This window comes from Medicago sativa, chromosome 2 (genome assembly GCF_051527215.1).
Source record: "Medicago sativa cultivar Bolivia chromosome 2, Bolivia_mono, whole genome shotgun sequence".
In the NCBI taxonomy this organism is placed as follows: domain Eukaryota; kingdom Viridiplantae; phylum Streptophyta; class Magnoliopsida; order Fabales; family Fabaceae; genus Medicago; species Medicago sativa.
This window is the reverse complement of record NC_140750.1, coordinates 23,650,911-23,674,008: the sequence shown is the minus strand read 5'-3', so window position 1 is coordinate 23,674,008 and position 23,098 is coordinate 23,650,911. Positions and strand designations below refer to the sequence as shown.

The 23,098-nt window shown below is 31.8% G+C and overlaps 2 protein-coding genes across 2 annotated transcripts; both read left to right on the top strand.

Moving 5' to 3' along the window:
- The first annotated feature begins 263 nt into the window (after positions 1–263).
- LOC146945658 (uncharacterized) lies at positions 264–8,192 on the top strand. Its single transcript, XM_085743963.1, has 7 exons — positions 264–382; positions 1,431–1,501; positions 4,920–5,017; positions 5,797–6,273; positions 6,584–6,733; positions 7,002–7,414; positions 7,501–8,192. Exons 2-7 carry the CDS (start codon positions 1,491–1,493, stop codon positions 8,113–8,115), a joined length of 1,764 nt encoding a protein of 587 aa, XP_085600089.1. The 5' UTR covers positions 264–382; positions 1,431–1,490; the 3' UTR covers positions 8,116–8,192.
- A 2,054-nt stretch (positions 8,193–10,246) lies between these two features.
- LOC146945657 (uncharacterized) lies at positions 10,247–17,402 on the top strand. Its single transcript, XM_085743960.1, has 8 exons — positions 10,247–10,508; positions 10,620–10,665; positions 12,736–13,089; positions 13,197–13,300; positions 14,448–14,927; positions 15,711–15,869; positions 15,952–16,376; positions 16,650–17,402. The coding sequence occupies exons 3-8, from the start codon at positions 12,755–12,757 to the stop codon at positions 17,271–17,273; spliced, it is 2,127 nt and encodes a 708-aa protein (XP_085600086.1). The 5' UTR covers positions 10,247–10,508; positions 10,620–10,665; positions 12,736–12,754; the 3' UTR covers positions 17,274–17,402.
- The last annotated feature ends 5,696 nt before the right edge of the window (positions 17,403–23,098 follow it).

The window sequence follows — 23,098 nt, the reverse complement described above, 5'->3', positions numbered from 1 at the left end:
CTTTTGTCTCTCTCAAAAAAAAAAAAAATACCTATTTTCTCTAGATAGCATATCATAACAGCGACCACCACAAACGAAATTGTTATTTTGCAAATTCCTACTATTGTGAGGATCAAAATATTGTTGTACGGAACATAACTGTTCACTTTTGTAAACATATCATGGTCATATAATAATTTAAAAATTGACTATTGACTTGAAAAGCTTACCAAAAGTCCTCTCTCTTTCCTGTACATAGTCACCCATATATTTCACTTGGACTCAATGACTCATATCTTCACAAAGCAAAGACTTCACAGCAAGAATGAATTAGGCTAATTATAAGCATAGCCAATCAATCCCCCTGCTGCAAGGAAAGTTACTGAACTAATTTTATGCTCAGGTAATCAAATTTATTGCTTTCTTGCTTCTCTAACTCTTACTTCAGTTCTTCTTTTCTCTATTTATTGTATTGACTGTTCTTGTTTTGTTAAGAATCTTGTTGGAGGTGGAGCAAAGTAAAGGGATCTTCTATTTTTCATAATAATAAGAATATATTTTTGAAAAAACATTAATTTTTATTTAATTGCAAAGCTTTTCCAGTAATCTAGCTAGTATATAGTTTCTCTGCTGGCAAAAAAGATGTTTCTAAACTAATCTTGAAATTCAGTTAAAATGCTTGTATTGTATTTTCAAGAAAAGTAGAAAGAAAAACTTTATGCTGAAAATAGAGGAATAACAAGAGTTATGAAGACCACTTAGGAAGAAATCTAGCTGCTTTCAGACACAAATAGATCTTATCCATATTTAGTAGGAATTTATGTTATGAATGATTGGCTTCAGGTTTTCTATTTTTTATTTTCTTTTTCTTCATTTTTTTGGGTAGATTTTTTACTTTTAATTGTAAACTCCAAACCATTAAAAAAATATATTATATTCCTTTTTTGGCAGAGTTTTTTTTTATTTTGAAAAATAAAGAACAACAATTATTTTAAACTAAAAAATAAAAAATAATACTCGCTCCGTTTCAAAATGAGTGTCGTTTTAGGTGTTTACACACATATTAAGAAATGCAATGATTAAAAGAAAGAGAATGGTTATTTTACCAAATTATCCTTATTAACTATTGGTTAGTTTTAAAAGTAATACTTTGGAAGTAGTGTGCAGAGTATTAATTGGAGGGTACAATTGAAAAGAAAAAGTTATTATTGCATTGGAAACTGAAAGCGACACTCATTTTAAAACAAATTTTTTTGGCTAAAGCGACACTCATTTTGAAACGGAGGGAGTATTTTTTAACAAATGTCCCTGTTAACCTAACCCTTTCTCAAAAGCACGTGATTGAATATTTATATGGATCTAATTGGTCTAAGTCTGAAGATTCCATAATGATAAGTCACAACTAACCATTTGGTGGACTCTTATTTATGCATTACATTATTACATTACAGATGAAGGGTTAATTGGAGTGGACCACTTTTGGTTGAGACTCAAGGCAGTGCAGATTTAAAATGATTACTATGTAAGTATGCGAATTATTGGAGTATATATACTACCACTGCAGAATTTACTTTTAGACCATTTTCATTATCTTTTATAACACTGGTCATTTATTTTACCACTTTAATATTATTTTTGTCCAAAAAATATACTATACAAATACAACTATTGTGCTCTCACGCCAACAACGTCACCAACCGGTCACCACCACCACCACTTTCCTCATGAGTCACTAAAGTCTAAAATATTTTTACTATGCTCAAGTTATTGTACGGATGTTTTGGTGTTTTTCTCACCAACTTTTTAGCTCTACTTGTGACACTTGTTTCGAATAAAATAAAAATTATATTTATTTTTTAAATAGAAGAGAATTGTTTATATTTGATGATGGTCAACATATGATGGAATCTAAATATCGTTTTTAATTTCATATAAATATATTTATTTCATAAATATCCATCATAACTTATGATGAAATATAAATATCGTTTTTAATTTCATATAAATATATTTAAACTTCATATTAAACTTCATATTAACTGATAACTTATCATGAAATATAAATATCGTTTTTAATTTCATATAAATATATTTAAACTTCATATTAAACTTCATATTAACTGATTTACCATAAATATATTTATGGTTTTTAATTTCATATAAATATCGTTTTCATCATAACTGATTTAATATAATTTATATGAAAACGATATTATTTTTAAAGCTATTTTTAGTATTTATATTTTGTTAAAATTTTCGTAGAAAAATTCAAAAGCAAATTTTATCGTTTTGAAGAAGTCTACAAAATTTACTTGTCATTTAATTTTCCTCGAATTCTAAGTTCATTTGAAATTAAACGGACTTTGAATTTGATCCTCCACAATATTGTAGTTTGTAGTAATAATTTTTATTTTAAAAAAATTATATGAAAAATGGATAATTATAGTCTTGAAATAGTCTCTATGAAATTGAAATGGAGACAAAAAGAGAAGTTCTTTTTTAGGGATTAAATCTGAAATTTTATTATAAGAATTAAGAATATATTTCACTCTGATAATTTAACCTAATTTTATGATAGCTAGTAATGTCATTTTGAAAATATTCATAAATAGATATGTTTTGTTTTTTTTAAGGGAGTTATGTTTTATTGTTAAACGATTCTCCCTCTCAAATGAAATGGGTCACTTTTGAGAATACAAGTAATTATTATAAGATTAAGAAAATTAATTCAATTACCCCTTAAAAAATTTGCAATTAATCAAATATGGTAATAAGTGATGGGTAGATTTTTAACTTAAATGGAAATAGGGGACAGTAATTTGTTAGATTCCATAAAACCAGGGATAAATAAGATGATGTTCATCTCATGCTTATTAAACTTGATTAACTACCTGAAAAATTTGATTTTTTTTAAAGATATTGGAAAAAATTGATATTATTTGTTGGGGCTTTCTACGTTGCTGTCAGAAAACTGACTTTTTTAGAAAAGTTATTTTGTTTTGCCAATAGTATAACTGTTGATGTCATGCCAGATAGTGTTCTTTTGGTGGACCATTCTAAGACTAAACTTTACATTATTACAAATCAGTCCTCATACAAAATATTAAGGAGAATTTCAATCTTAGTGCACAAATAGGAATCTATGTGTTGAAGGCGAAAAGCAGTATGGAGGAGGATGTGATGATTTTTTAGAATTTTTCATTATTCTTTTTGTTTTCTGAGGAAATTGAAGAACATTAGTTTATAAAGATTTAATTTTTAGGATTTCTAAGAAAAGGTGAGTTTTGTGAATTGAAGGATTGGAACCTTGTGAAAATCGGTTTATAATTGTTCAATTTTAGGTGTATAATATCACATGTTTTTTAAATTTTTTCATTGTTTCTTTCCCCATAAATTGTAGAATTGGAACCTTGAGAAAAATCGGTATACAAATGTTTAATTTGTTAGGCTTTTCAAGGAAAGGATCATTTTGTTAATTAAATTGAGATATAATATAATTTGAGGATTAACTTCATTAGAAAAGTCATTCTCATGACTTCACCATGGAATTTTCCTTATTCCTGTTGTTTTTGGATTTCCAAACTGTTGTATTTGGATTTCCAAATTCTATTATCTATCGAAGTTGTTACTAGGTTAAGTCACGACCAGGTCGCTCTCTTTAAGACATTTCGTGGCACTGCCCAAAATTGTGCAAGCCAGACTATCAACCACGCCGCCTCCAGGATAAAACAAGCCCAGCTACAACTGTGCGGTTAACTACTGCACTGTAGAAAACCGTTCGAGAATTACACCTTCAATATGGTACTAAGACCACTCTTTTAACACTGAAACCACTTTAATATGGCATTGTTACCACTCTATTATGGTGCTGAGACAACTCAAATATGATGTTACCACCATTCTAATTATTAACTTCTCCAACTATGATACTATGATCACTCAAATATGGTTTTACACCATTCTAACGTCTAACTTCTTCAAGAGTCGAAGAAGAATATATTAAGATCATTCATAATTTTGCAGGGACATTATACCGAAAAAGGGACTATGATCTTAAATTATTATTTATTCCGAAGGACATAAAAATATTGAAGGGACTATGAACTTAAGACCATTCTTAATTCCGAAGAGACATTAAACCGAAAAGGGACTATGGTCTTAAGAACACCCTTAATTTCGAAGGGACAGAAAAAGGAGATGAAGAGAAGAAAGACTCGTCAACACAAGTCAAGAAAGGGAGAAGAGAGAAAGAGTTCCCAACAACTCAATGAAACTCATTGGTGTGTTTTTTGAACTGAGTGGATTCCTCTATTTATATAGAGATTCTGTACATGTTTTAGCAAAAATTGCGACAACAACTACTCTAATGAATAAGATTAAAATGGAGTTTATCCATTAATCAGTTCAACAACACTTGTGGATAGGATCAAAAGAAACAAATCCACAAAAGTGGAGGAAACAAACTATTGAATTTGAATGAAGGAAATACAAGAAATTTAATTAAATTCTTATTCTTATCACAACCACCATAAGTTAAATTTATGGGAAGTGATATTCTCGAATAAAAATAAGAATTACTATTATTTTTATCATTATCATATATTTAAATTTAAATACCGCAATTTAAACATTACTAATGTGTGAGTTCTATTTTATGTGGGACCCCACTCTCTATTTTTTCAGTTCAGACAACATTATATCAAAGTATAATTACTTGGTGTTTAATCTTCCAATTTATTTTCCATTTTTATCATTATCAAATATTTAAAATTAAACACCGCAATTTAAACATTATTAATGTGTGAGTTCTATTTTATGTGGGACCCCCACACTCTATTTTTTCAATTCAGACAACATTAGATCAAAGTATAATTACTTGGTGTTTAATCTTCCAATTTATTTTCCAACATCGCACTAATGTTCCAACAATTCCTTTGCAGAGAAATGGCTTTAGAGGACTCCAAATCTAGCCAGCAACCATTGCAGAGAGTTGCTTCAGCTCAGTTTAGAAGGCCTCTCCTCCACTTAGTTTCTACTAGTAAGCTTCTGTCCCGTTTTACAATCTAGCCAAATATTTTCTCATAAAGAGGGTAATTTATTGGGTCGAAAAAAAATCCCGAAGATATTAAATATCATTACAGTGTTTTGCTATCTAAGTTGTACTTAGAAGACCTTTTAATCTAAATACAACTATTAAAATTTGAAATACAGTTACATTGAAAATTTGTTAATATTATTGCGTTATAAGTGACTCTATGGAATATGCTAGGAAACTCAAAATTGTATGGTATAAGCATCTTAGATTTTGAATTTAATTTAACCTCACAAAATCATCTCTAGTATGATTTTTGACATAAGAGATTTTCTTAAATATAGTCTACTAAGAGATATTGAACCTCACCAATTTAGTATGTAGAAAATAAGGGTGAGCCAACAATCGATATAATTAGATGGATTCTAAGTTCTAACATCTTAGATTTCCTGTGAGTACTTTTCAAAATTTCTATAAGATATTTCCTCTTATTTTTCTTTTAAAAGTCTACCGGTGAAATTCACACATTCTAAGTGATGAGAAGCGAGAAATTGCGTATTCGAACCTGTGTCTAAAATCTAAATATATCGAATATTTATGCAGCCTTTTACCATTTGAGTCGTACTTATAAAATAAAACAAAATTTCTCTAATATAAATAGATCACTATATTTGTTTTTGATCAATAATAGATCATTAAATTTTGACATCTTAAAATGAGTTTTCATATCAATTGCATAGATATTGAAGCGAGTTAATTAATCCCTCAAAACAATTTCATTGCAGAGGAACATAAAGAAAGATACCTAACCCACTGTGTTCCCCTTCACAAAGCAGCACTAAAAGGTGATTGGAAAGAAGGTAAAAAAATAATAGAACAAGACCAAACATTGCTGATTTCTGCCATAACAAATGGCTGGGCAACCGCACTCCATATTGCAGCGGGAGCAAATCATGTTCACTTTGTCGAGGAATTGGTGAAACTAATGCACCGTGAGCATTTGGAATTGCAAGATGAATTGGGAAACACTGCTTTGTGTTTTGCTGCAGCAGTTGGAAATGTTCAACTTGCTGAGATAATGGTGAAAAAGAATGAAGTGTTACCATCAATTAGGGGTGGACAAGGTGTTACTCCTCTTTACTTGGCTGCTTTACAAGCAAACAGTGAGATGGCATGGTATTTGTTTCCTAAATGTAAAGAAATACTCGAGGAAAACGATTGGAGTATCGTGTTCCTCACTTGTATAAACTCGGGACTTTATGGTAAGTTTGCACGACCACTAGTTCTTGAAATGCAACTAACAAAACATTAGAAATTTGACTTGTAAATTTAAAATAATTGAAAGTTGAAACTTCAAGTTTTTAGCATATTAATACTTTTGTGACAATTAATGATACTAAATTGAAACTTCAAATTCATTTAAGTAGTTACACATGAATTCAATGATGTGTTGTCACATCATTGCTAAAAATCTTTACTTATAAATAAAAGTGAAGAGAGTAATTATATTTGCATATATATTCGAGAGAGAGTATAAATATTATCCAACATAATTTGGATATTATGGTGCAGATTTAGCTCTACAGATGTTAACAGAAAAAGACGCACTTGCTTTTGCTCGCGGAGGTGATAGCAATGAGACGGGTTTACATCTATTGGCTCAAAAACATTCGGTTTGTGGTTGTCAAAGTCTTGGGCATCGAAAAAATCTCCTGCATTTATGTAAGTTCACATGTACTCACTTTTTTGACTAAACATATTCTCCATCTGTTTTAAAGTGAGGTATCGTTTAAGATTTTTCCACACAAATTAAGAAATATAATGATGTTTTCAAAAGATAAATCGAGTATAGTAGTGTACACATTTAATGAGTACTAATTAATAACCTAATAGATTGAGAGATGAGATTATTTATTTTGCATTGATCTTTGATTCAAGTCTACTAATTTAACATCTTATTCAATTCATGTAATATTAATTAAACATTCAGGTATGAGAGATTCTCCAATGCTTAAGCTTATACGACGCATCTGGGAAAAGTTTCTTACCCTAGATGACTCAGAGATGATGGAAGTCATGAGAGCACCATCTCAAGTAACGATTATCGCTGCAGAAGTTGGAAATTTTGAGTTTCTATCTGTCATTATGAGCACTTATCCTAATTTGTTATGGGAACTCAGTAACAAGGGTCAGAGCATAATTCACATCGCTGTTTTCAACCGCCATGCTAGTATCTTCAATTTGATACATGAAATAAGGTCTTTGAAAGATTGCATAAATGGTTTTCTGGATGATGGCGAGAATAATTTATTGCATTCTGCAGCAATGTTAGCACCACCTGATCGACTCAATATAGTCTCTGGAGCAGCTTTACAAATGATGCTCGAATTATCATGGTTTGAGGTATATATAGTATACATATATGTTTTTCTATCTCATATAAAAAAATACAAATCATATAAATAATACATATGTCATTGATTTCGCAGGAGGTAAAGAAGAACATGCAACCACATATGATTGAAATGAAAAATTCTGAAGGAAAGACACCTCGCGAACTATTTACGAAAGAACATGCAGAATTGCTTCAAAAAGGAGAATCATGGATGAAGCAAACAGCGAATTCTTGTATGGTTGTTTCGACTCTCATAGCTACAGGAGTATTTTCAGCTGCATTTAGCTTACCAGGTGGAAACAATGATAACACAAAATCTCCTAATTATTTAGATAAACCAGCATTCCTCGTATTTGCTTTATCCGACTCCATGGCACTTATCTCGTCTTCAACTTCAATCTTGATCTTTATATCCATCCTTATCTCGCGATATGCGGAGCAAGATTTTCTCAAGTCATTGCCTTTGAAGTTGATATCCGGACTAGTGGCGTTATTTGTGTCTATAATCAGCATGATGATAGCATTTAGTAGTGCTTTCTACATAACATATTATCATGGTTTGAAATGGGTTCCTAATTTTATTTCTGTTCTTGCATTTTTACCGATACCGTTGTTTATATGTCTACAGTTTTCTCTATGGTCTGATATAGTGTATTCTGCCTACATTTGTAGTTCTTTATTTAGGCCGAGTAAACGTATGATTCGCTAGAAGAATCAAGTTTGTGTCAAACAATAAATTTTATTGTTATTATGGATGAATGTATTATGTGTCTAATTGTTTTTAAATCTAAGGCATTGCGCCTATTTCATGGTAATGTTAATGAAAAAGAGCAACAATTTATAAGAAAAGCGTAGTTGTTTGTATGGTATAAATATCTACTTTTAACCAAGTGATTGAATTTAAATGGTCGATGGACTCCATCAAAAGATAAATCGTTCTGGAAAACCTGAGTTCGATTTCTGTGTGGAACAATTATTGATGAGACACCAAAGAAAAAAATATCTACTTTTGAAATTTCATTTTACACTATTAGTAGTTATAAAATTGATGTCAAAAGTATGACATAGAGAACATGCATTTTTTAAACGTGATATAACAATGCTTTTGCACTAATGGTAATGAAAAAGTTTTTTTTTCATATGACTGAAAGAATAATTTTAAAATAGTATACAACAATGATTTTGAACTATTTGTAGTTGGAAGCCATTGCATGTGGAAGTTAGAGTCACTGTCGTGCGGGTGAAGAAATCCAATCCAATTTCGCCCATCAATGTCGTCGTTTTAGATGGATCATTGATTGGTGCAGGTGGGTTGGAACGGTTTTAGTGTGGGCATTAGACGCAAAATCATAACAAAAGCTTATAAAGCAAAGCAAGCTTTTCCTCCATTTCCACACAAAACAGAAGAACAAATCTTAAAAGAAAAAAAATCAAAATCCATTCAAACTGAGATGAACAATGAGTATTTCTCAACCACATAGGTTTTCAATCTATGGGAAAAGAAGATTCCTTAGAGTGGATTTTTACTGGCCAACGATAATCCGAACAAGTTCAACATCCAGAAGAATAAAAAGGAACCAAATTACACTAAATCGAAGCAATGCTACCATACCTTGTGTTTGGTGTTCGAAAAGGCATGTGATCCTTTTGAGCAAAAATTCTTTAAGAATTACTCACACAATGTTGGATTTTTAGATTCTAGGTGGTGAGAGAGAAGTTTTTGAGGAAAACCTAACTGTTGAAAATGAGGGAATTTTATGATTTTGCATTATACATAGGAAAGTTTCAGATTATATAATCGAAATAGCGTTCGGATTATACAATCCGAGCAAAATGTATTTTAAAAAAAAAAAATAGGACACATGAGAAGAGCGTATAGTAAAAAAAGTGATAGTCAATTTTAAATCCCTAAACTGACACGCATCATAGGGTGAATTTACAATTGGCAAATCGTTGAGTGCTTGGAATTGCAATAGCTGCACCAAAAGAAAATTGAAAAACATTGAGAGCAGCACAAAATGAAGGAAAAGAGAAACTAGTGGTGGAAGTGTGTTCATGAAACGTTCTTTCTTTCTGTTGAAAAATTAGTATTTTGTTCTTGTTGTGTTCATGAATACAGATGCTTCATGAATTATAATTATTTGATGATCATGTGGAATCTATTGTGTTTGAAATTGTTTTTGACTAATTTTCTTAGAAACTAGTGTGGCCTATTGTCGTCCTTCATATCAATTGGTAATTTGTGTGGCCTTTTGTGGTCCGTAGAATATTCTTTAATTCTTTTAGCAATCGAGGAATTGTTTTTTTTTAAAATAATATCACAAAAAAAATCCCCACTTATTGTTATATTTTTGTTGAGACATATATTTGGGCCATTTTAATGACTAATATTGTTTTTCGTCTGGTAACATGATATTCGTACAAAGTTTTCCCCACTGTTTAGCCGTGTTTATATCTGTCGAAGAACCTAAGAGCACATAAGGTAGGTTTTCCTTTTCAACCAATTTTTGTTCCTAAGTATGAGCCAAGAATTGAACCCCTATCCAATTGTTATTGAAACCTTAAAAAACAAAGTTTATATCCTCTAAAATATTCGAAAATAATTATCTGTAAAACTTTTTTTTAGTACAAATATCATTTCTCTTTAATTAATTATGCAGTTAACTTTCTTCTTGCAAAGATGCTTTTTTTTAGTGGTTTCTTACAGCTATTGTAAATATTCCATAATACAAAATTACTGTAAATAACTAAAGTTCTAGAACAAACAGCACTAATGCATAGAAAGATATAATAATGGTCGGTTGTTGACTATATACTTAACTTGCATTTCTAACTTTTTTATGCCAAATCGGCCAAAGGGAAGCACCATTTTTCCACACTACCCCCTTCTTCTCTCCTTCATTTATCACAATCTTCTTTTTTCTCTAATTCCTCTTTCTCGTTTTAGTTGCGTGTATATAATTCCAATCAGCAATAATTCTTCAAACTCAACACTTTCCTTACTCTTCCCTTAATTTTCCATTCCTTTATGATTTCAATCTCAATATATTTTTTTTTTTGAAGGAAAAAAAAAATGGGTAATTTATTGCTATAAAAATCTGGGTAATTTTCCTGTACTTATATTATTTATTACTGTATTAATTTACTTTTTACAATGTTTCTCATAAGTCAAAAGTACATATACTGATCATATTGTTTGTCATAATTGTACAGACTAGTGCTGGAGAAAATTAAAGTCCTTTTATCGTATTTCCTCCAGGTATGGTTGCTTTAACATTTCTTTGTCGGGTTGAAACTTGAAATCTTAGCCGCAAATTTTTGGTTATACTAGAATACTATATAATATAAATATATACAGAATGGTTCCCACCGTACCATTTTGATTGGTGTCTAATATGGACTGCTACTTATAAAGTCTTCAAATATATGGACTGCTATTTATAAAGTCTTTGAATTCATCTCAAAGTTAGCAAAGTAGAACCTTCGATTCTGCTAGTTCTGACTTCTGATGGCTAAGGCAATGTATAACTAGTGTCGTTTTTACTGTTTAAGCCACACGGATGTAGACGTAGGGCATAATCCACATCGGTATCTTAGCCACGCAAAGTACTGCGAACTTACTTGTATGTTTTTATTTTTTTTCTTTTTCTTTTAGACGAGAGAGAATTATAGTTGAATGATTAAAATAAATTATTTAAATAAGAGATGATGGTTGATTAAGAGAGACATAAGAATAATGTCATCAAAAACTAATATCACACAAGTGCGATTTGTATAATTTGATTCTTCCTGTATATATAGCCTCGATTTAAGTGTATTTTTAAAAAATATATGAATTTTGATATTAAAATAAAAGTTGTGTTACTATAAAAAATATAAATTATTGAAATTTTAGAGATTAATTTTTTTTTTATTAATACTAGCCACAGATCAAACTTTTTATATTTTGTTTTGAGGAGGACTTTTTATATCTTTCAGTCCTCTAGTTTATATGAAGCTCATTGTTTATGCATTCAACTTCTTTTTCTATAAATAAAAACTATTTCAGCTTACTGCATAACTCGGTTAAATTTTTTCATTATTCATTCACAAATAATATTCACTATGATGGAAAACATTTCATAATTGAATACTTATACGAATGTTTAATTTGTAATAGAACTGTAAAAAAAAAAACATTTATCTATCTTGCCATAGATATTTTCTTTACTCTAATATGTACCACTGATATGAATAATACTAAACGACAAAAACATAATTATTTAATAGTCGTACTATATTGACTAACATTCTTTCTTCAGTTGTAATCAAAAGAAAAGAAAGACAATCCTTAAAAAAAAAAAAAATACAATAATATTATACAGGGAGACATGTTAATGGGGCATCCACTAATAAGGAATCATAGGTGGTCCTTGGAGTAATTTGTCTCCAAGAGTCTTTAACAATCAAACACTTTATTTTATTTTTTTGACAAAATTATTCTAACAAGTCTTCCATATACTCTTCCAAGTTAATTTGTCAGTTCATTTTCATTCAAAATTTATTTATTTTATTTAATATGAAATTAAATATTTCCTTAATAAAACGTTTATTTATTTTATTTAATATGAAATTAAATATTTCCTTAATAAAACGTAAAAGGAAATGTAAATATTTTCATTTTTTTATATTAGTATATTTAATTTTGTATAAATATTATTTTTACTTACATAAAATGTTAAATTACCCTTATTACAAAATTACAAATGATTTTAAAAATTATTTAAAATTCCCTTAAAAATATATTTTAAACCTATAGTATTTTTATTAAACTTCAGTACTATTTGTATTTTTTTCACTTCTATCAAATAAAGTTTGTCTTTGATGTTAAAAGAAAAAGTTATATTCTTGGCTTTTGCTAAAAACAAAGGTATTAATTAACTCAAACTCTATATTAAAAAATTTCTTCATTTTCTAAAATCAAATTTTATTCGCTCAACAAACTCTAAATTAAAGTTTCTAGATTAAAGCCAGTATATAATATTTTATCATATCATTTCTCTTTTAGATTTCACTTGATCCATGAGTAATTTACTGCCTGGCCCTTGAGTTAAGCATCGACATAAAAATGCTCCTAGCACCATAATTGCTTCCATTTTATTGATAGTTTTTGCTCTTTGAAAAATTGGCAATGATCAGTCCATGTAAGGGGGAAGGAATCTTTCAAATTAAAAATCATATTCTTGAGCCCAACGACAAAACATTATTTAAGCAAAAAGATTAAACATATTAAAATAAAAAAAAGTTACAAAACTTAGACTTAATGAGGAAACAATACCATCATTTGCAGGTAACACAATTAAAATAATATGGACACAACCATCGTTGAAGGGAGATCCATTTCAAAGCCACCATACTTCGATGGTACAAACTGTACTGAATGGAAAGAGCGTACAAAGATATTTATACAATCAGTTGACTACAAACTTTGGCTTGTGATTAAAAATGGACCAAAAATTCCAAAAAAATTAATAAATGGTCAAGAAGAGTTGAAATCTGAAGATGAATTCAATGATGAAGATATGAAGAACATGGAACAAGAAGCAAAAGCCGAAAATATTTTATATTGTGCCATAAATCCAGATGATCTTAAGAGAATTTCAAGTTGTCAAACGGCAAAGGAAATGTGGGATGAGCTTGACAAGTTAAGTATTTTCATACATTCAATTTTGTTCAAAAAACTGATTTATGTTTTCTTAGTTGAAATATTTTATTGATTAAAAATTGCAAAATATATATTTTCTTTGACAGGGAAGTGACAACATCTAATGTGAATCCTACACCTCCAGTATCACCACAAGCACCCGCAGCAGCTCTATACGACACTCCTAATCTTGAGTTTTTAGAGGAAACAGGTATGGTTCTCCCTCTCTCTCAAATTAATTTGTACTTATGCAAAATTAGCATATCTGCATTTCTCTTCTTCCACCATGTTCTGCAAAATTGATTTACCAATATTATGTTACCGGACACCGGTCCAAATCTACAAAGCCTATTAATGAATAGAAACCAGAAGAGTTCTTCTATGTCTCTTTTTTAACAAATCAACTAAGTTTATTAATCAAGTTATTTTTATCAATCACAAATCATAAGACACTATATATAGACAGAACATCCAAAAATATATACGGCGTCTCAAATTAATAGTAATCACATTAGGACAGAAATGGGTGATGTTGAAAAAGTGTCAAGAAAATATGTACTATGTTGGCTCACCGGGTCATTTTCACAAAAAATGTGCTAATGTTGCCCACCATTCGTACTTGATTTTGTATTTTATTTAATTTTGTGGACACTGTATTACCATTGCACTTTTAATATAATTAACTGTTAAATTGTCTTTTTTTTTTTTTTGGCTTTCGCACCGGTTTCCGACCCACCAATGGTGGACGACTAATCCGGCTCATGCGTAGAGGCATGTGCACTGGCCAAGCGTTGTTAAATTGTATTTTTATTATTATTGTTTATTTGTAAATTAATTAAAAATATTAATATACGAGGCAAAACAAATTCGAAATGTAATTTATTCAGAAAAAACACGATAAATCATAAAAAGAATACTCAAGTAAAATCACATCAACTTAGATAAACAAACATAACCATAATCTATTCTGCTTGAACAATCCATCGGTCCTTTCCCACCTTCTTCTAACTGAATCATGTCTTGTACATCAATGTCATTATCAAGAAGCTTAAGATGCAAGGGTCGCCATATAAAATACACAACACCTTTCGAGTGCCACTGGCTAAATAAAAAAAATTGGTTGAGCTACTCCTCCAACTCTGATAATGTCTTTGTTGGAATTAATAACATTTGAAATGGCTTCTTTATATGCTGGAACTTAACTTTGGTGTGTACTAGAGTAGACATGAAGGAAATGAGATGAGAGAAATTGTAAGAAGAATAGATGAAATTTGTGGATGATGGAGAAACCGAACACATCTATTTATATATGATTATGTAATTTCTTTGTTTTCTTGTGAATTGAACTTTTGTTTTAGGTGATGATCCAAAGAAAAGGTTTCTCAAGCTTTGCGTTCCCATTCACAAGCATGCTCTAAACGGAAACTGGGCAGCAGCAAAGCGCATCTTAGACAAAGAGAATAAACTAAAAAATGCTGCCATAGCACATGGGTGGCCTACACTACTGCATATTGCTGCAGGTGCAAACCAAATTCACTTTGTGAAGGAACTATTGAAGATGCTTGATGACAAAGATATAGCATTGCAAGATGTCAATGGAAACACTGCTTTTTGCTTTGCTGCTGCAGCTGGAAACATTGAAATTGTTGACTTAATGTTGGATAGGAACTCACTGTTACCTGTAAAAAGGGGTGGAAAGGGGTATACTCCTATTCAGTATGCTGCTTTGCAAGGAAGATGCAAAATGACATGGCATTTATATGATAAAACAATACATCGTTTTGAAGATGAGGACTGGGAATTATTGTTCTTCGCTTGTATCTACACTGGCATCTATGGTAAGTATTACTGAAAGTTGAAATTCAATTAAAGTGACTAATTTAGAGAGATTGAAATTGTCATTTGTTTGCTAGCATTAGAGACTAATAGTTTAGCAACATTATTATGCAAATCCGTCTTTAAATTGATCACAAATTAATTAGTTTAGCGACTAATTGAGAGATCGATTTAGGGACTAGTTAGAAAATCTGATCCCTAAATGGACCACTATGAAGATTTCAACAATTTGATCACTAAACCGGGCTCTAACTATAGAATTTTGAGTAGTTCATACGGTCTATTAGGTGACAATGCTTAAGAAAAAGGTTTGAAACTCTAACAACAAATGATAATCCTTTTAAGTGCAAGTTTTAGTATTAATTGTCTTCACAAATGAGACGGAAGCCCAATTGACCGGAAAATGTTAAGGAAAATGTTAGTAGTTAGTTGTTAATTTTTTTTAAGGAAAATGTTAGTAGTTAGTTGTTAGATTAATATTATTAACCCTTTACTCTTTTGTCTGGGTTTGAACTCAGTACCTCCAACTCCTTAACATTTAGCTCAAACCAGTTGAGCTACCAAACCCCCTAACGCAAACAAATATTAATGCCTTAATACACAACTTATATTAGTTTCCTATTGGCTTTGTCCAATCAACACCGATTTGATCACCGTTTCAGCTATAATGAATTTGAGGTCTCTAAACTTCTATTTAGAGTTGGCAACTTCAGTTTTTGTCTAAGTTATGAGCGATTTTCCATCATCGGTCCACCATTGATCAATATAATGTTCTCCAATTGCAGACTTAGCCTTAAAAATGGTAAGAGATAGGAATGCACTAGCTTTTGCACGTGATGTGAATGAAGAGACAGCTTTGCATCTCTTGGCTCAAAATCGAATGCCTTTGGATTCTGGTTGTCATTGTCCTGAACATGATCATAATCCCATAATGACCAATCCTGGTAAACCCTTGCATTAAATTTTATATTTTTTAAATTCTTTTACATTGGTTTCATTAACAAGTAACCATATTTGGTATTGCAGGCATGAAAAATCACGTGGTTTTCCAATTGGTTAAATTTCTTTGGACCACGATTCTTGAAAAACACTACTCATCAAAGCCGGAGTTAAATGAAATCATTAATCAACCTTCTCAACTAATATTTGATGCTGCAGAAGTTGGAAATTTTGGATTCTTATCAGAGCTTATTAGTGTTTATCCTAGCTTGATATGGGATGTGGATAGCAAAAATCGTACTATATTACACATAGCTGTATTGCATCGGCATGCTAGTATATTCCATCTGGTCCATCAAATAGGGCATATAAAGGGTATCATTGTGACATATGAAAATGATGATGACAGAAACACTTTATTGCACTTGGCTGCAAAATTAGCACCACGAAGTCAACTTGAATTGGTTTCTGGAGCTGCTTTTCAAATGTGCGTCGAGTTACTATGGTTTGAGGTACATGCAATGCAACCCTTTTTTATTCATTTTATTCAGAAATTAAAAGCGAGCTACTTCGACACTTATCCTATTCTACTATATAAATAATGCTCTCAGTTTATTTTTACAATTGTCCTTGTTTTTACAGCATAGTAATTTGATTTTTAGACAAATATGTTGAATTTTGTGCTGACATTTCCCTCTCCATGTGTTTGCTTATTATTGAGTATGTGTTTTCCCTGTGTCAATAGCAATATAAAAAATTTACATATCTATATTTTCATGTGACAGAAAGTAAAGAAGATAATGTTGCCTGCACAGATAAAGATGAGAAACTCTGAAGGCTTTACTGCACAAGAGCTATTCTCAATTGAGCATGAAACACTAAGAGAAAACGCAGAGTCGTGGATGAAAAAAACTGCCGAGTCTTGCATGCTAATTTCAACTGTCATTGCTACCGGAGTGTTTGCTGCTGCAACTACTTTACCAGGCGGTACCGATGACTCAGGAAAACCACACTATTTGAATAAAACATCATTCTTGGTGTTTGCAATATCAGATGCATCTGCATTCATCTCATCTGCGACCGCGATATTGATTTTCTTGTCTATTCTTGTCTCGCGTTATGGAGAGTATGACTTCTATAAATCACTGCCTTTAAAGCTAATATGTGGATTGGTCACATTATTTATCTCCGTAACAAGCATGATGGTAGCGTTAAGTACTAACTTCTTCATAGTATACTACCATGGTTCGACGTGGGTTCCTGGTTTCATTTCAATATTTTCTTTCCTCCCAATACTTTTGTACATAGGTTTGCAATTTTCTTTGTTTTCAGATATCATTTACTCAACCTACTATTGGAGTACTCTATCTAAGCCTGGTAAAAATATGATTTATGTACTAGAGAAGTAGTGGATTGTTATTGTAAGAAAAATGTGTATTGTTATAACAGAAGTTTGATAATAAACTCAAGAAATAGACTAATAGCAGTACTCTTATTGTAATATATATGGAATCATTGCCTTTTTCAGACTTTTATTATACTGCATAAGAGTGATGTTGTAAGATCATACATAACGCTAATACCTTGAGTTTAAGATATTTCTGATATCATACATGTTCCATTAATATGCAAGAATATTGTGGGAAACATCTAAAGCAAACCTTCATTCAGTAAACCCTAGTTCTTGTAAATGAGCCTTTTCAAATGGATGCATGAATCATGGATTACGGAAAAAGAAAATGCACAAGATAAATAAACAAAGACTTCATATATACTCTTAATAAGAAATATATGAAACTTAGCTTCATGAACCAGCCATATCACAATCTGAAACTAATCCCAAAAATCAGAAAATAGCAAACACACTGGTATAAGATTTCCAGAATTTCATACTTTTTTTTTAACAAGCCCAGAATTTCATACTTATAAGAAAGATATGAAACTTCACCTGAAAGCTGATCTTTTGCTGCAGATAACAAGCGAATTTGTATAGGAATTCCAATTGGAATGGTAAAAGGATAAAATAGTAAGAAATGATATTGTAAAGACATCCTAACAAATTAGCAGCAAATTTGTGTCTATGGAGAGAACGAAAAATGTGCCGAAGGCGAGTTAAAATTTAAATAAATCGCATTAACAATGCTTCTACCCTGAAATTGTTCACAGGCTAGAAGAGTCAATTCTCCTGAGTCTAGCCCATAGTCACATAATTTGCAATTCGCGTTGATACTCGGTACGGGTATGGGTTTAAGGTACGCGACATGAGAAGATTTCGGTATGTGTGGGGATATAGACTATAGTCTATAGAGCTTTCGTACACGTTGGTTGGTAGTACTACAATGCTACCTAATTAAGTATAGTAAGTTATCTTAATATTGGAACCAAGTAGAAGAACTATAGTAGCAAGGGGTAACAAACTAGTTCTTACTTCCCAAAATATTTTTTTATATTCACTTTTATTTCGTTTTTGTTCTTTTTTTATCACTGTTATTTTGCAAGAGACGTTCTCTTCCTCCAAGCTTCAAAGAGGTTTTCCTATAGAATTTATTTGCTGCACTAAAAATCTTCCTTTCTTTTATCTCCTACTCAACATCTTCTTCCTCTTTCTTTGATCTTCACTCACTTGTCTCGGTTCATCGGTATGCCAATTTCCGCGAATTACAAGGGGAATTGGTGCGAACCAATTTGCAAAAGTACCACGAACCAGTATGCAAGTGCCAATTCGTTGTTCGCAACATCTCAAGAGAATTATGTGACGAGCCCTAGACTTCAAGAAATAAACTAAGATTATATGATTATTTAAACTTATTCCCAAAAAGCCGAGAAAAACTCGTGAAAATTGTCAAAAGCTATTTTTATAAGTTATCTCAAATAGTCTCACAAAAATTATAATTATACCGGTAGATAAACTCAAATAAGACATTCCAAACAGACCCATGCCTATTTCTTTGTAAACTTCAGTCAAATCCATGGTATACTTCTACAAAATTTCTGTTTCAATTGATCCCTACACATTGGCTTCAGAAATAAATAACAGAAATAGAAATTGCATCTACGTTTTTACTAATAAACTTTGAAATTGTTAAGCGGTTCCGAAGTCTTCTTTGAAAATATTTTGTTACACGCTATTGAAATGAGATAACTAAACTACGTCATATAACAATTCTTAAATAATTACTTAAGCAAGTGGATGTGACTGCTTGATATTATTTTCCTTATGAACAAAGCTAACAATTTCCTGGGTATTTGCAAAAACAATTGCACTGAAACTTGATAGTAAACTAAATACGATCAAATGAAGGGAACCAATATAATTTAACACTGATTTAAATCATTTTGACTCACCTGACATTTAAACCATTCGAGCACAGACATGTATAAGATTATATGTCTCGATGTTTGATACCCGATGGCACCCGTACTACACGTGTTTGACAACTTAAAAGGCACAGACATGTATAAGATTATATGTCTCGATGCAGGGCCGTTCCTACGAATCTGGAGTCTCGGTGCTGGAAGTGAAATGAGGCCCGTAATAACATAAAGATGTATTTTTTTTTTTTAAAGAACAATGTTCTATGTAAAAATTTTAAAAGATAAATACAAGGTGCCGTATATATGCGGTACAACCAAATGTGAAAATCACTACTATATACATGAGAAACCTCAAACCACCCTCCCAAAAAAAATATCCACCTAACAACAAAAGTAAGAAGACTCAATTCTTTTCTTTTTTTTTTTTTGGTACAAAAAGGACTCAATTCTAATAGGCCTAAAACAAAACAACAAAAAAGGAAAGTGGAAACTTGCACAGAACCACCAAAAATAGAGAATAACCAAAATTAATCTCTATTTGAAGAACTCATAAAATTAATCTCTATCAATCTCTATTCCAGCATTTAGCAATTTTAACATTCAACAAAAATCAGCCAATTCCATGAAAGGAAGTAAAAGAAATCAACGAAAGAGAGGTTATTTACCTAACAGAGTAACAATGTCAGTGTTGTTTTGGAAAGGGGAAAACTTCAATAGGATGGTCGATGATGATGATGGTATGGTCAGAAATCGAATTGGTTGAGAGATGCAGTCGGAGGAAACGTTTGAGTAGTCAGCAATCACGTTTGAACCATGAAGGAAGAAGAAAAACGAAACACTGATGGTGAGAGGAATGAAACGCGCGCGTTGGTATGTATCAGAGAAAGAGTATTTTTTTTAGTGGGGGGTACTGGGCTATAAATTTTTTTTTGAGGCCCATACCCTGGGGAGGCTCGGTGCTATAGCGCTGCTTGCACCCCCTAGGGTCCGGCCCTGTCTCGATGTTTGATACCTGATGGCACCCGTACTACACGTGTTTGACAACTTAAAAGAAGTGCTCAAATTTTATTTATTTTTTTGCTTCGACACACCTTAGACACTCCTTAAACACATCTCAAGGTTGTCATAACTGGGATTTTGCTTTAGGTCGAAAGAGAAGAGCAAAATCGACAATCGTAATTTTTATTACTCAACTATTTTTATAGTACCAATACACGTGACACTTCCATATCACTCTCCGTTAGTCTAATTTAACATCATAGACTAAAAGTTTAATGGAGAATTTCTTAGGGATTAAAAAATACGATTTTACTTTTTAGGGACTAAAAACGAAACTGTAAATAAATATTTATAGGGGTCATTTTCTTAATTAACCTTAGTTTTTACATGTGTAATTTCGTAAATTTTTTGTTTAACTTGATCCTTGGCCATTACAAAATGTTTAATTTCCATTTTATAATTATTTGGCTTGTGAAATGAAGAACATAACCGTCAAAGATTTGAATATACGTTGCTTATATGTTTCTCTCATTTTTTCCATATTATCTTAAATGAAAAATAATAATATAATTAAAATATGTTTTTAATGTCGTTTCATATTTATAAGCTGGTTTGGTCGTTAATTTTACTATTATACAAATTCCATCAATTATCATACACGGGGACAATTGTTCTCTATTTTTAACAAAGCCTAAAGCAATGGTGAATTTCCGCAAAATATCTGTTTCAATAGATCCTTGGGAATTACAAAATGTTTTTTTTTTTGTTTTCGCACCAGTTTCCAACCGACCAAAGGTGGACGACTAATCCGGCTCATGCGTAGAGGCATGCAGACTGGCCAAGTGTTGTTCCCCTTGGTTGGAATTACAAAATGTTTAGTTTCACTGCCCTTTGGCATAAGAAATGAAGAATAGAAACCGTCAAACATTTGAAATATGTAAAGTTTATTATCATTTTTTTTTTTTTGACATGATGTAAAGTTCATTATTGTATATGTTCTTACCAGAACATAACAGGAATTTTAGGATCAGGGGTTCATACACGAGATACCCGGAAACAGCACTAACATGTCAACACCTCTATTAATTTTAAAAAATGAAATAATTGAATGTCACATGTACAAATATCGTGTTGGTATCAGACACTAGACATGTCTTTTATTAGTAGTGTCAGGACCTTTGACTTAGTAATGGAGAAATTTAACCATGGTCTTTATTAAACATTAAAACCATAACAATATATATAGATGATTCAAAGCAAAAGCAATGATAAATTTCTGTTTTATTATTAATGAAATACTGTTTCAGATGATCCTTGGGCAGATTAGTTTAAGAAATGAAGAAAAGAAACCGTCAAAGAATTGAAATATCTTGTTTATTATTATATTGCATATATGTTCTTCTTCTCAAGCTCCTCAGAAAGTAACATGAATTTTACAATCTGCAGTTCCTATACGCCATTATCCGAGCACGGTGGTGATTTGGTCAAAGATCTCACCGGTAAATGCAAATTCATAAACTATCTTTGAAATTGTTTACCCCTATCCTTCTTTGAAAGTATTTTGTTACACGCTATTGAGATGAACTATGTAATATTACCAATTCTTCCGAAAAGAAAAATTGTTAACGTGGACCTTAATTATTTTGTTGAGGGAAAAGATGGACCTTGATATTTATAGTAAAATTGTGGATCTAATAACAATAAAATAATGGGAAGAGAAGTAATGTTACTTTTCTGAAAAATGATATTTTATTTGGGATATTTTTGTTTTGGAAAATGATATTTGAACACATATTTTGGGACGAAAATTTTACATACGGGTATTTTTGTTATTTTCAACCATAAAACAAGCGCAAATGGGTCCTTTCGACTATCATTCTTATCCATCTTCTCTTCTCTTCTATCCTCTCATCATCGTTGTCCTCACCACCACTGAATCACCATCAATGAGAGAGATCCGGCAAGAAAACGAGAGAGAGAGAGAGAGAGAGAGAGAGAGAGAGAGAGAGAGAGGACATAACTCAATCTGAATACGACTGTGCCTCCTCTTCCTTCTTCTTCGACCACCATTCCTTCTCTGCAATTTTCCGCATTCCTTCTCATTTACCCATCTTCTTTTACTTACTTGTCATTTTGCCTAGACAAAACGACGATGGGTGTAATATCCCAGACAACTTTAAGCATTGCCAACTGACCCTACAAACTCGCACGAGTCTTTTCAGCGTGTTTTGTCCTCACTCACAAGCTTACTGATAAACTTCCCAATAGGTCACCCATTCAAAGACTACTCCAAGTCAAATACGCTTAACTGTGGAGTTGTTATGGAATGAGTTACCAAAAAGAAGATGCATCTTGTTGATATAGGTAGTACCAAACAATTCTTCTAAGCCTTCCTTCAACTATGCAGTCTCATACCTACACGACCTCGGGATCCCTCTCATTCCGATGTGATTCGGTTTGTCTAGAAGTTGTCTGGAGTCGTTCATTGTCGTGCCTTATGCACCGACGACCACTCCCCGCCCTCGTCACCCTTTGGTGTTACAATGGGGATAATCACAGTTGTGGTAAACGAGAGATAGAGACGCAAGTGTAATGTTGGACAAACGACATGGTGAGATAACATTGATGGGAGAGAGAGAGATCTAGACGGAGAGTCGATCTGGAAAATGAGGGTGGTGAACGGTTGTGTGATGATAACCGATCGATGTGATGAGGACATGGTAATGGACGATGGTGAACGAAGTTGAAGATAGAGGGTGGTGGACGGTGACTAGGAATGAAAGGAATGAAAGAGAGACAGAGTCGTTGCTGAGAGAAGTGTTGTGAATTTGAATCAAAACTCACACCAATAAACTATGATGTGTGTAGCAAGGGTTAGAGACAGCCAATAACCAAAAACAATTGTAAGTGATGGTAACAA

What these genes read in the sequence shown, in the direction of transcription:
- LOC146945658 (XM_085743963.1), top strand. An exon ending in TATAAACTCGGGACTTTATG is followed by an intron (nt 6,274 to 6,583) that starts GTAAGTTTGCAC and finishes ATTATGGTGCAG; the next exon opens with ATTTAGCTCTACAGATGTTA. An exon ending in TCGAATTATCATGGTTTGAG is followed by an intron (nt 7,415 to 7,500) that starts GTATATATAGTA and finishes TTGATTTCGCAG; the next exon opens with GAGGTAAAGAAGAACATGCA.
- LOC146945657 (XM_085743960.1), top strand. Translation starts at nt 12,755, where the DNA reads ATGGACACAACCATCGTTGAAGGGAGATCCATTTCAAAGCCACCATAC. An exon ending in TGAGTTTTTAGAGGAAACAG is followed by an intron (nt 13,301 to 14,447) that starts GTATGGTTCTCC and finishes CTTTTGTTTTAG; the next exon opens with GTGATGATCCAAAGAAAAGG. An exon ending in TCCCATAATGACCAATCCTG is followed by an intron (nt 15,870 to 15,951) that starts GTAAACCCTTGC and finishes TTGGTATTGCAG; the next exon opens with GCATGAAAAATCACGTGGTT.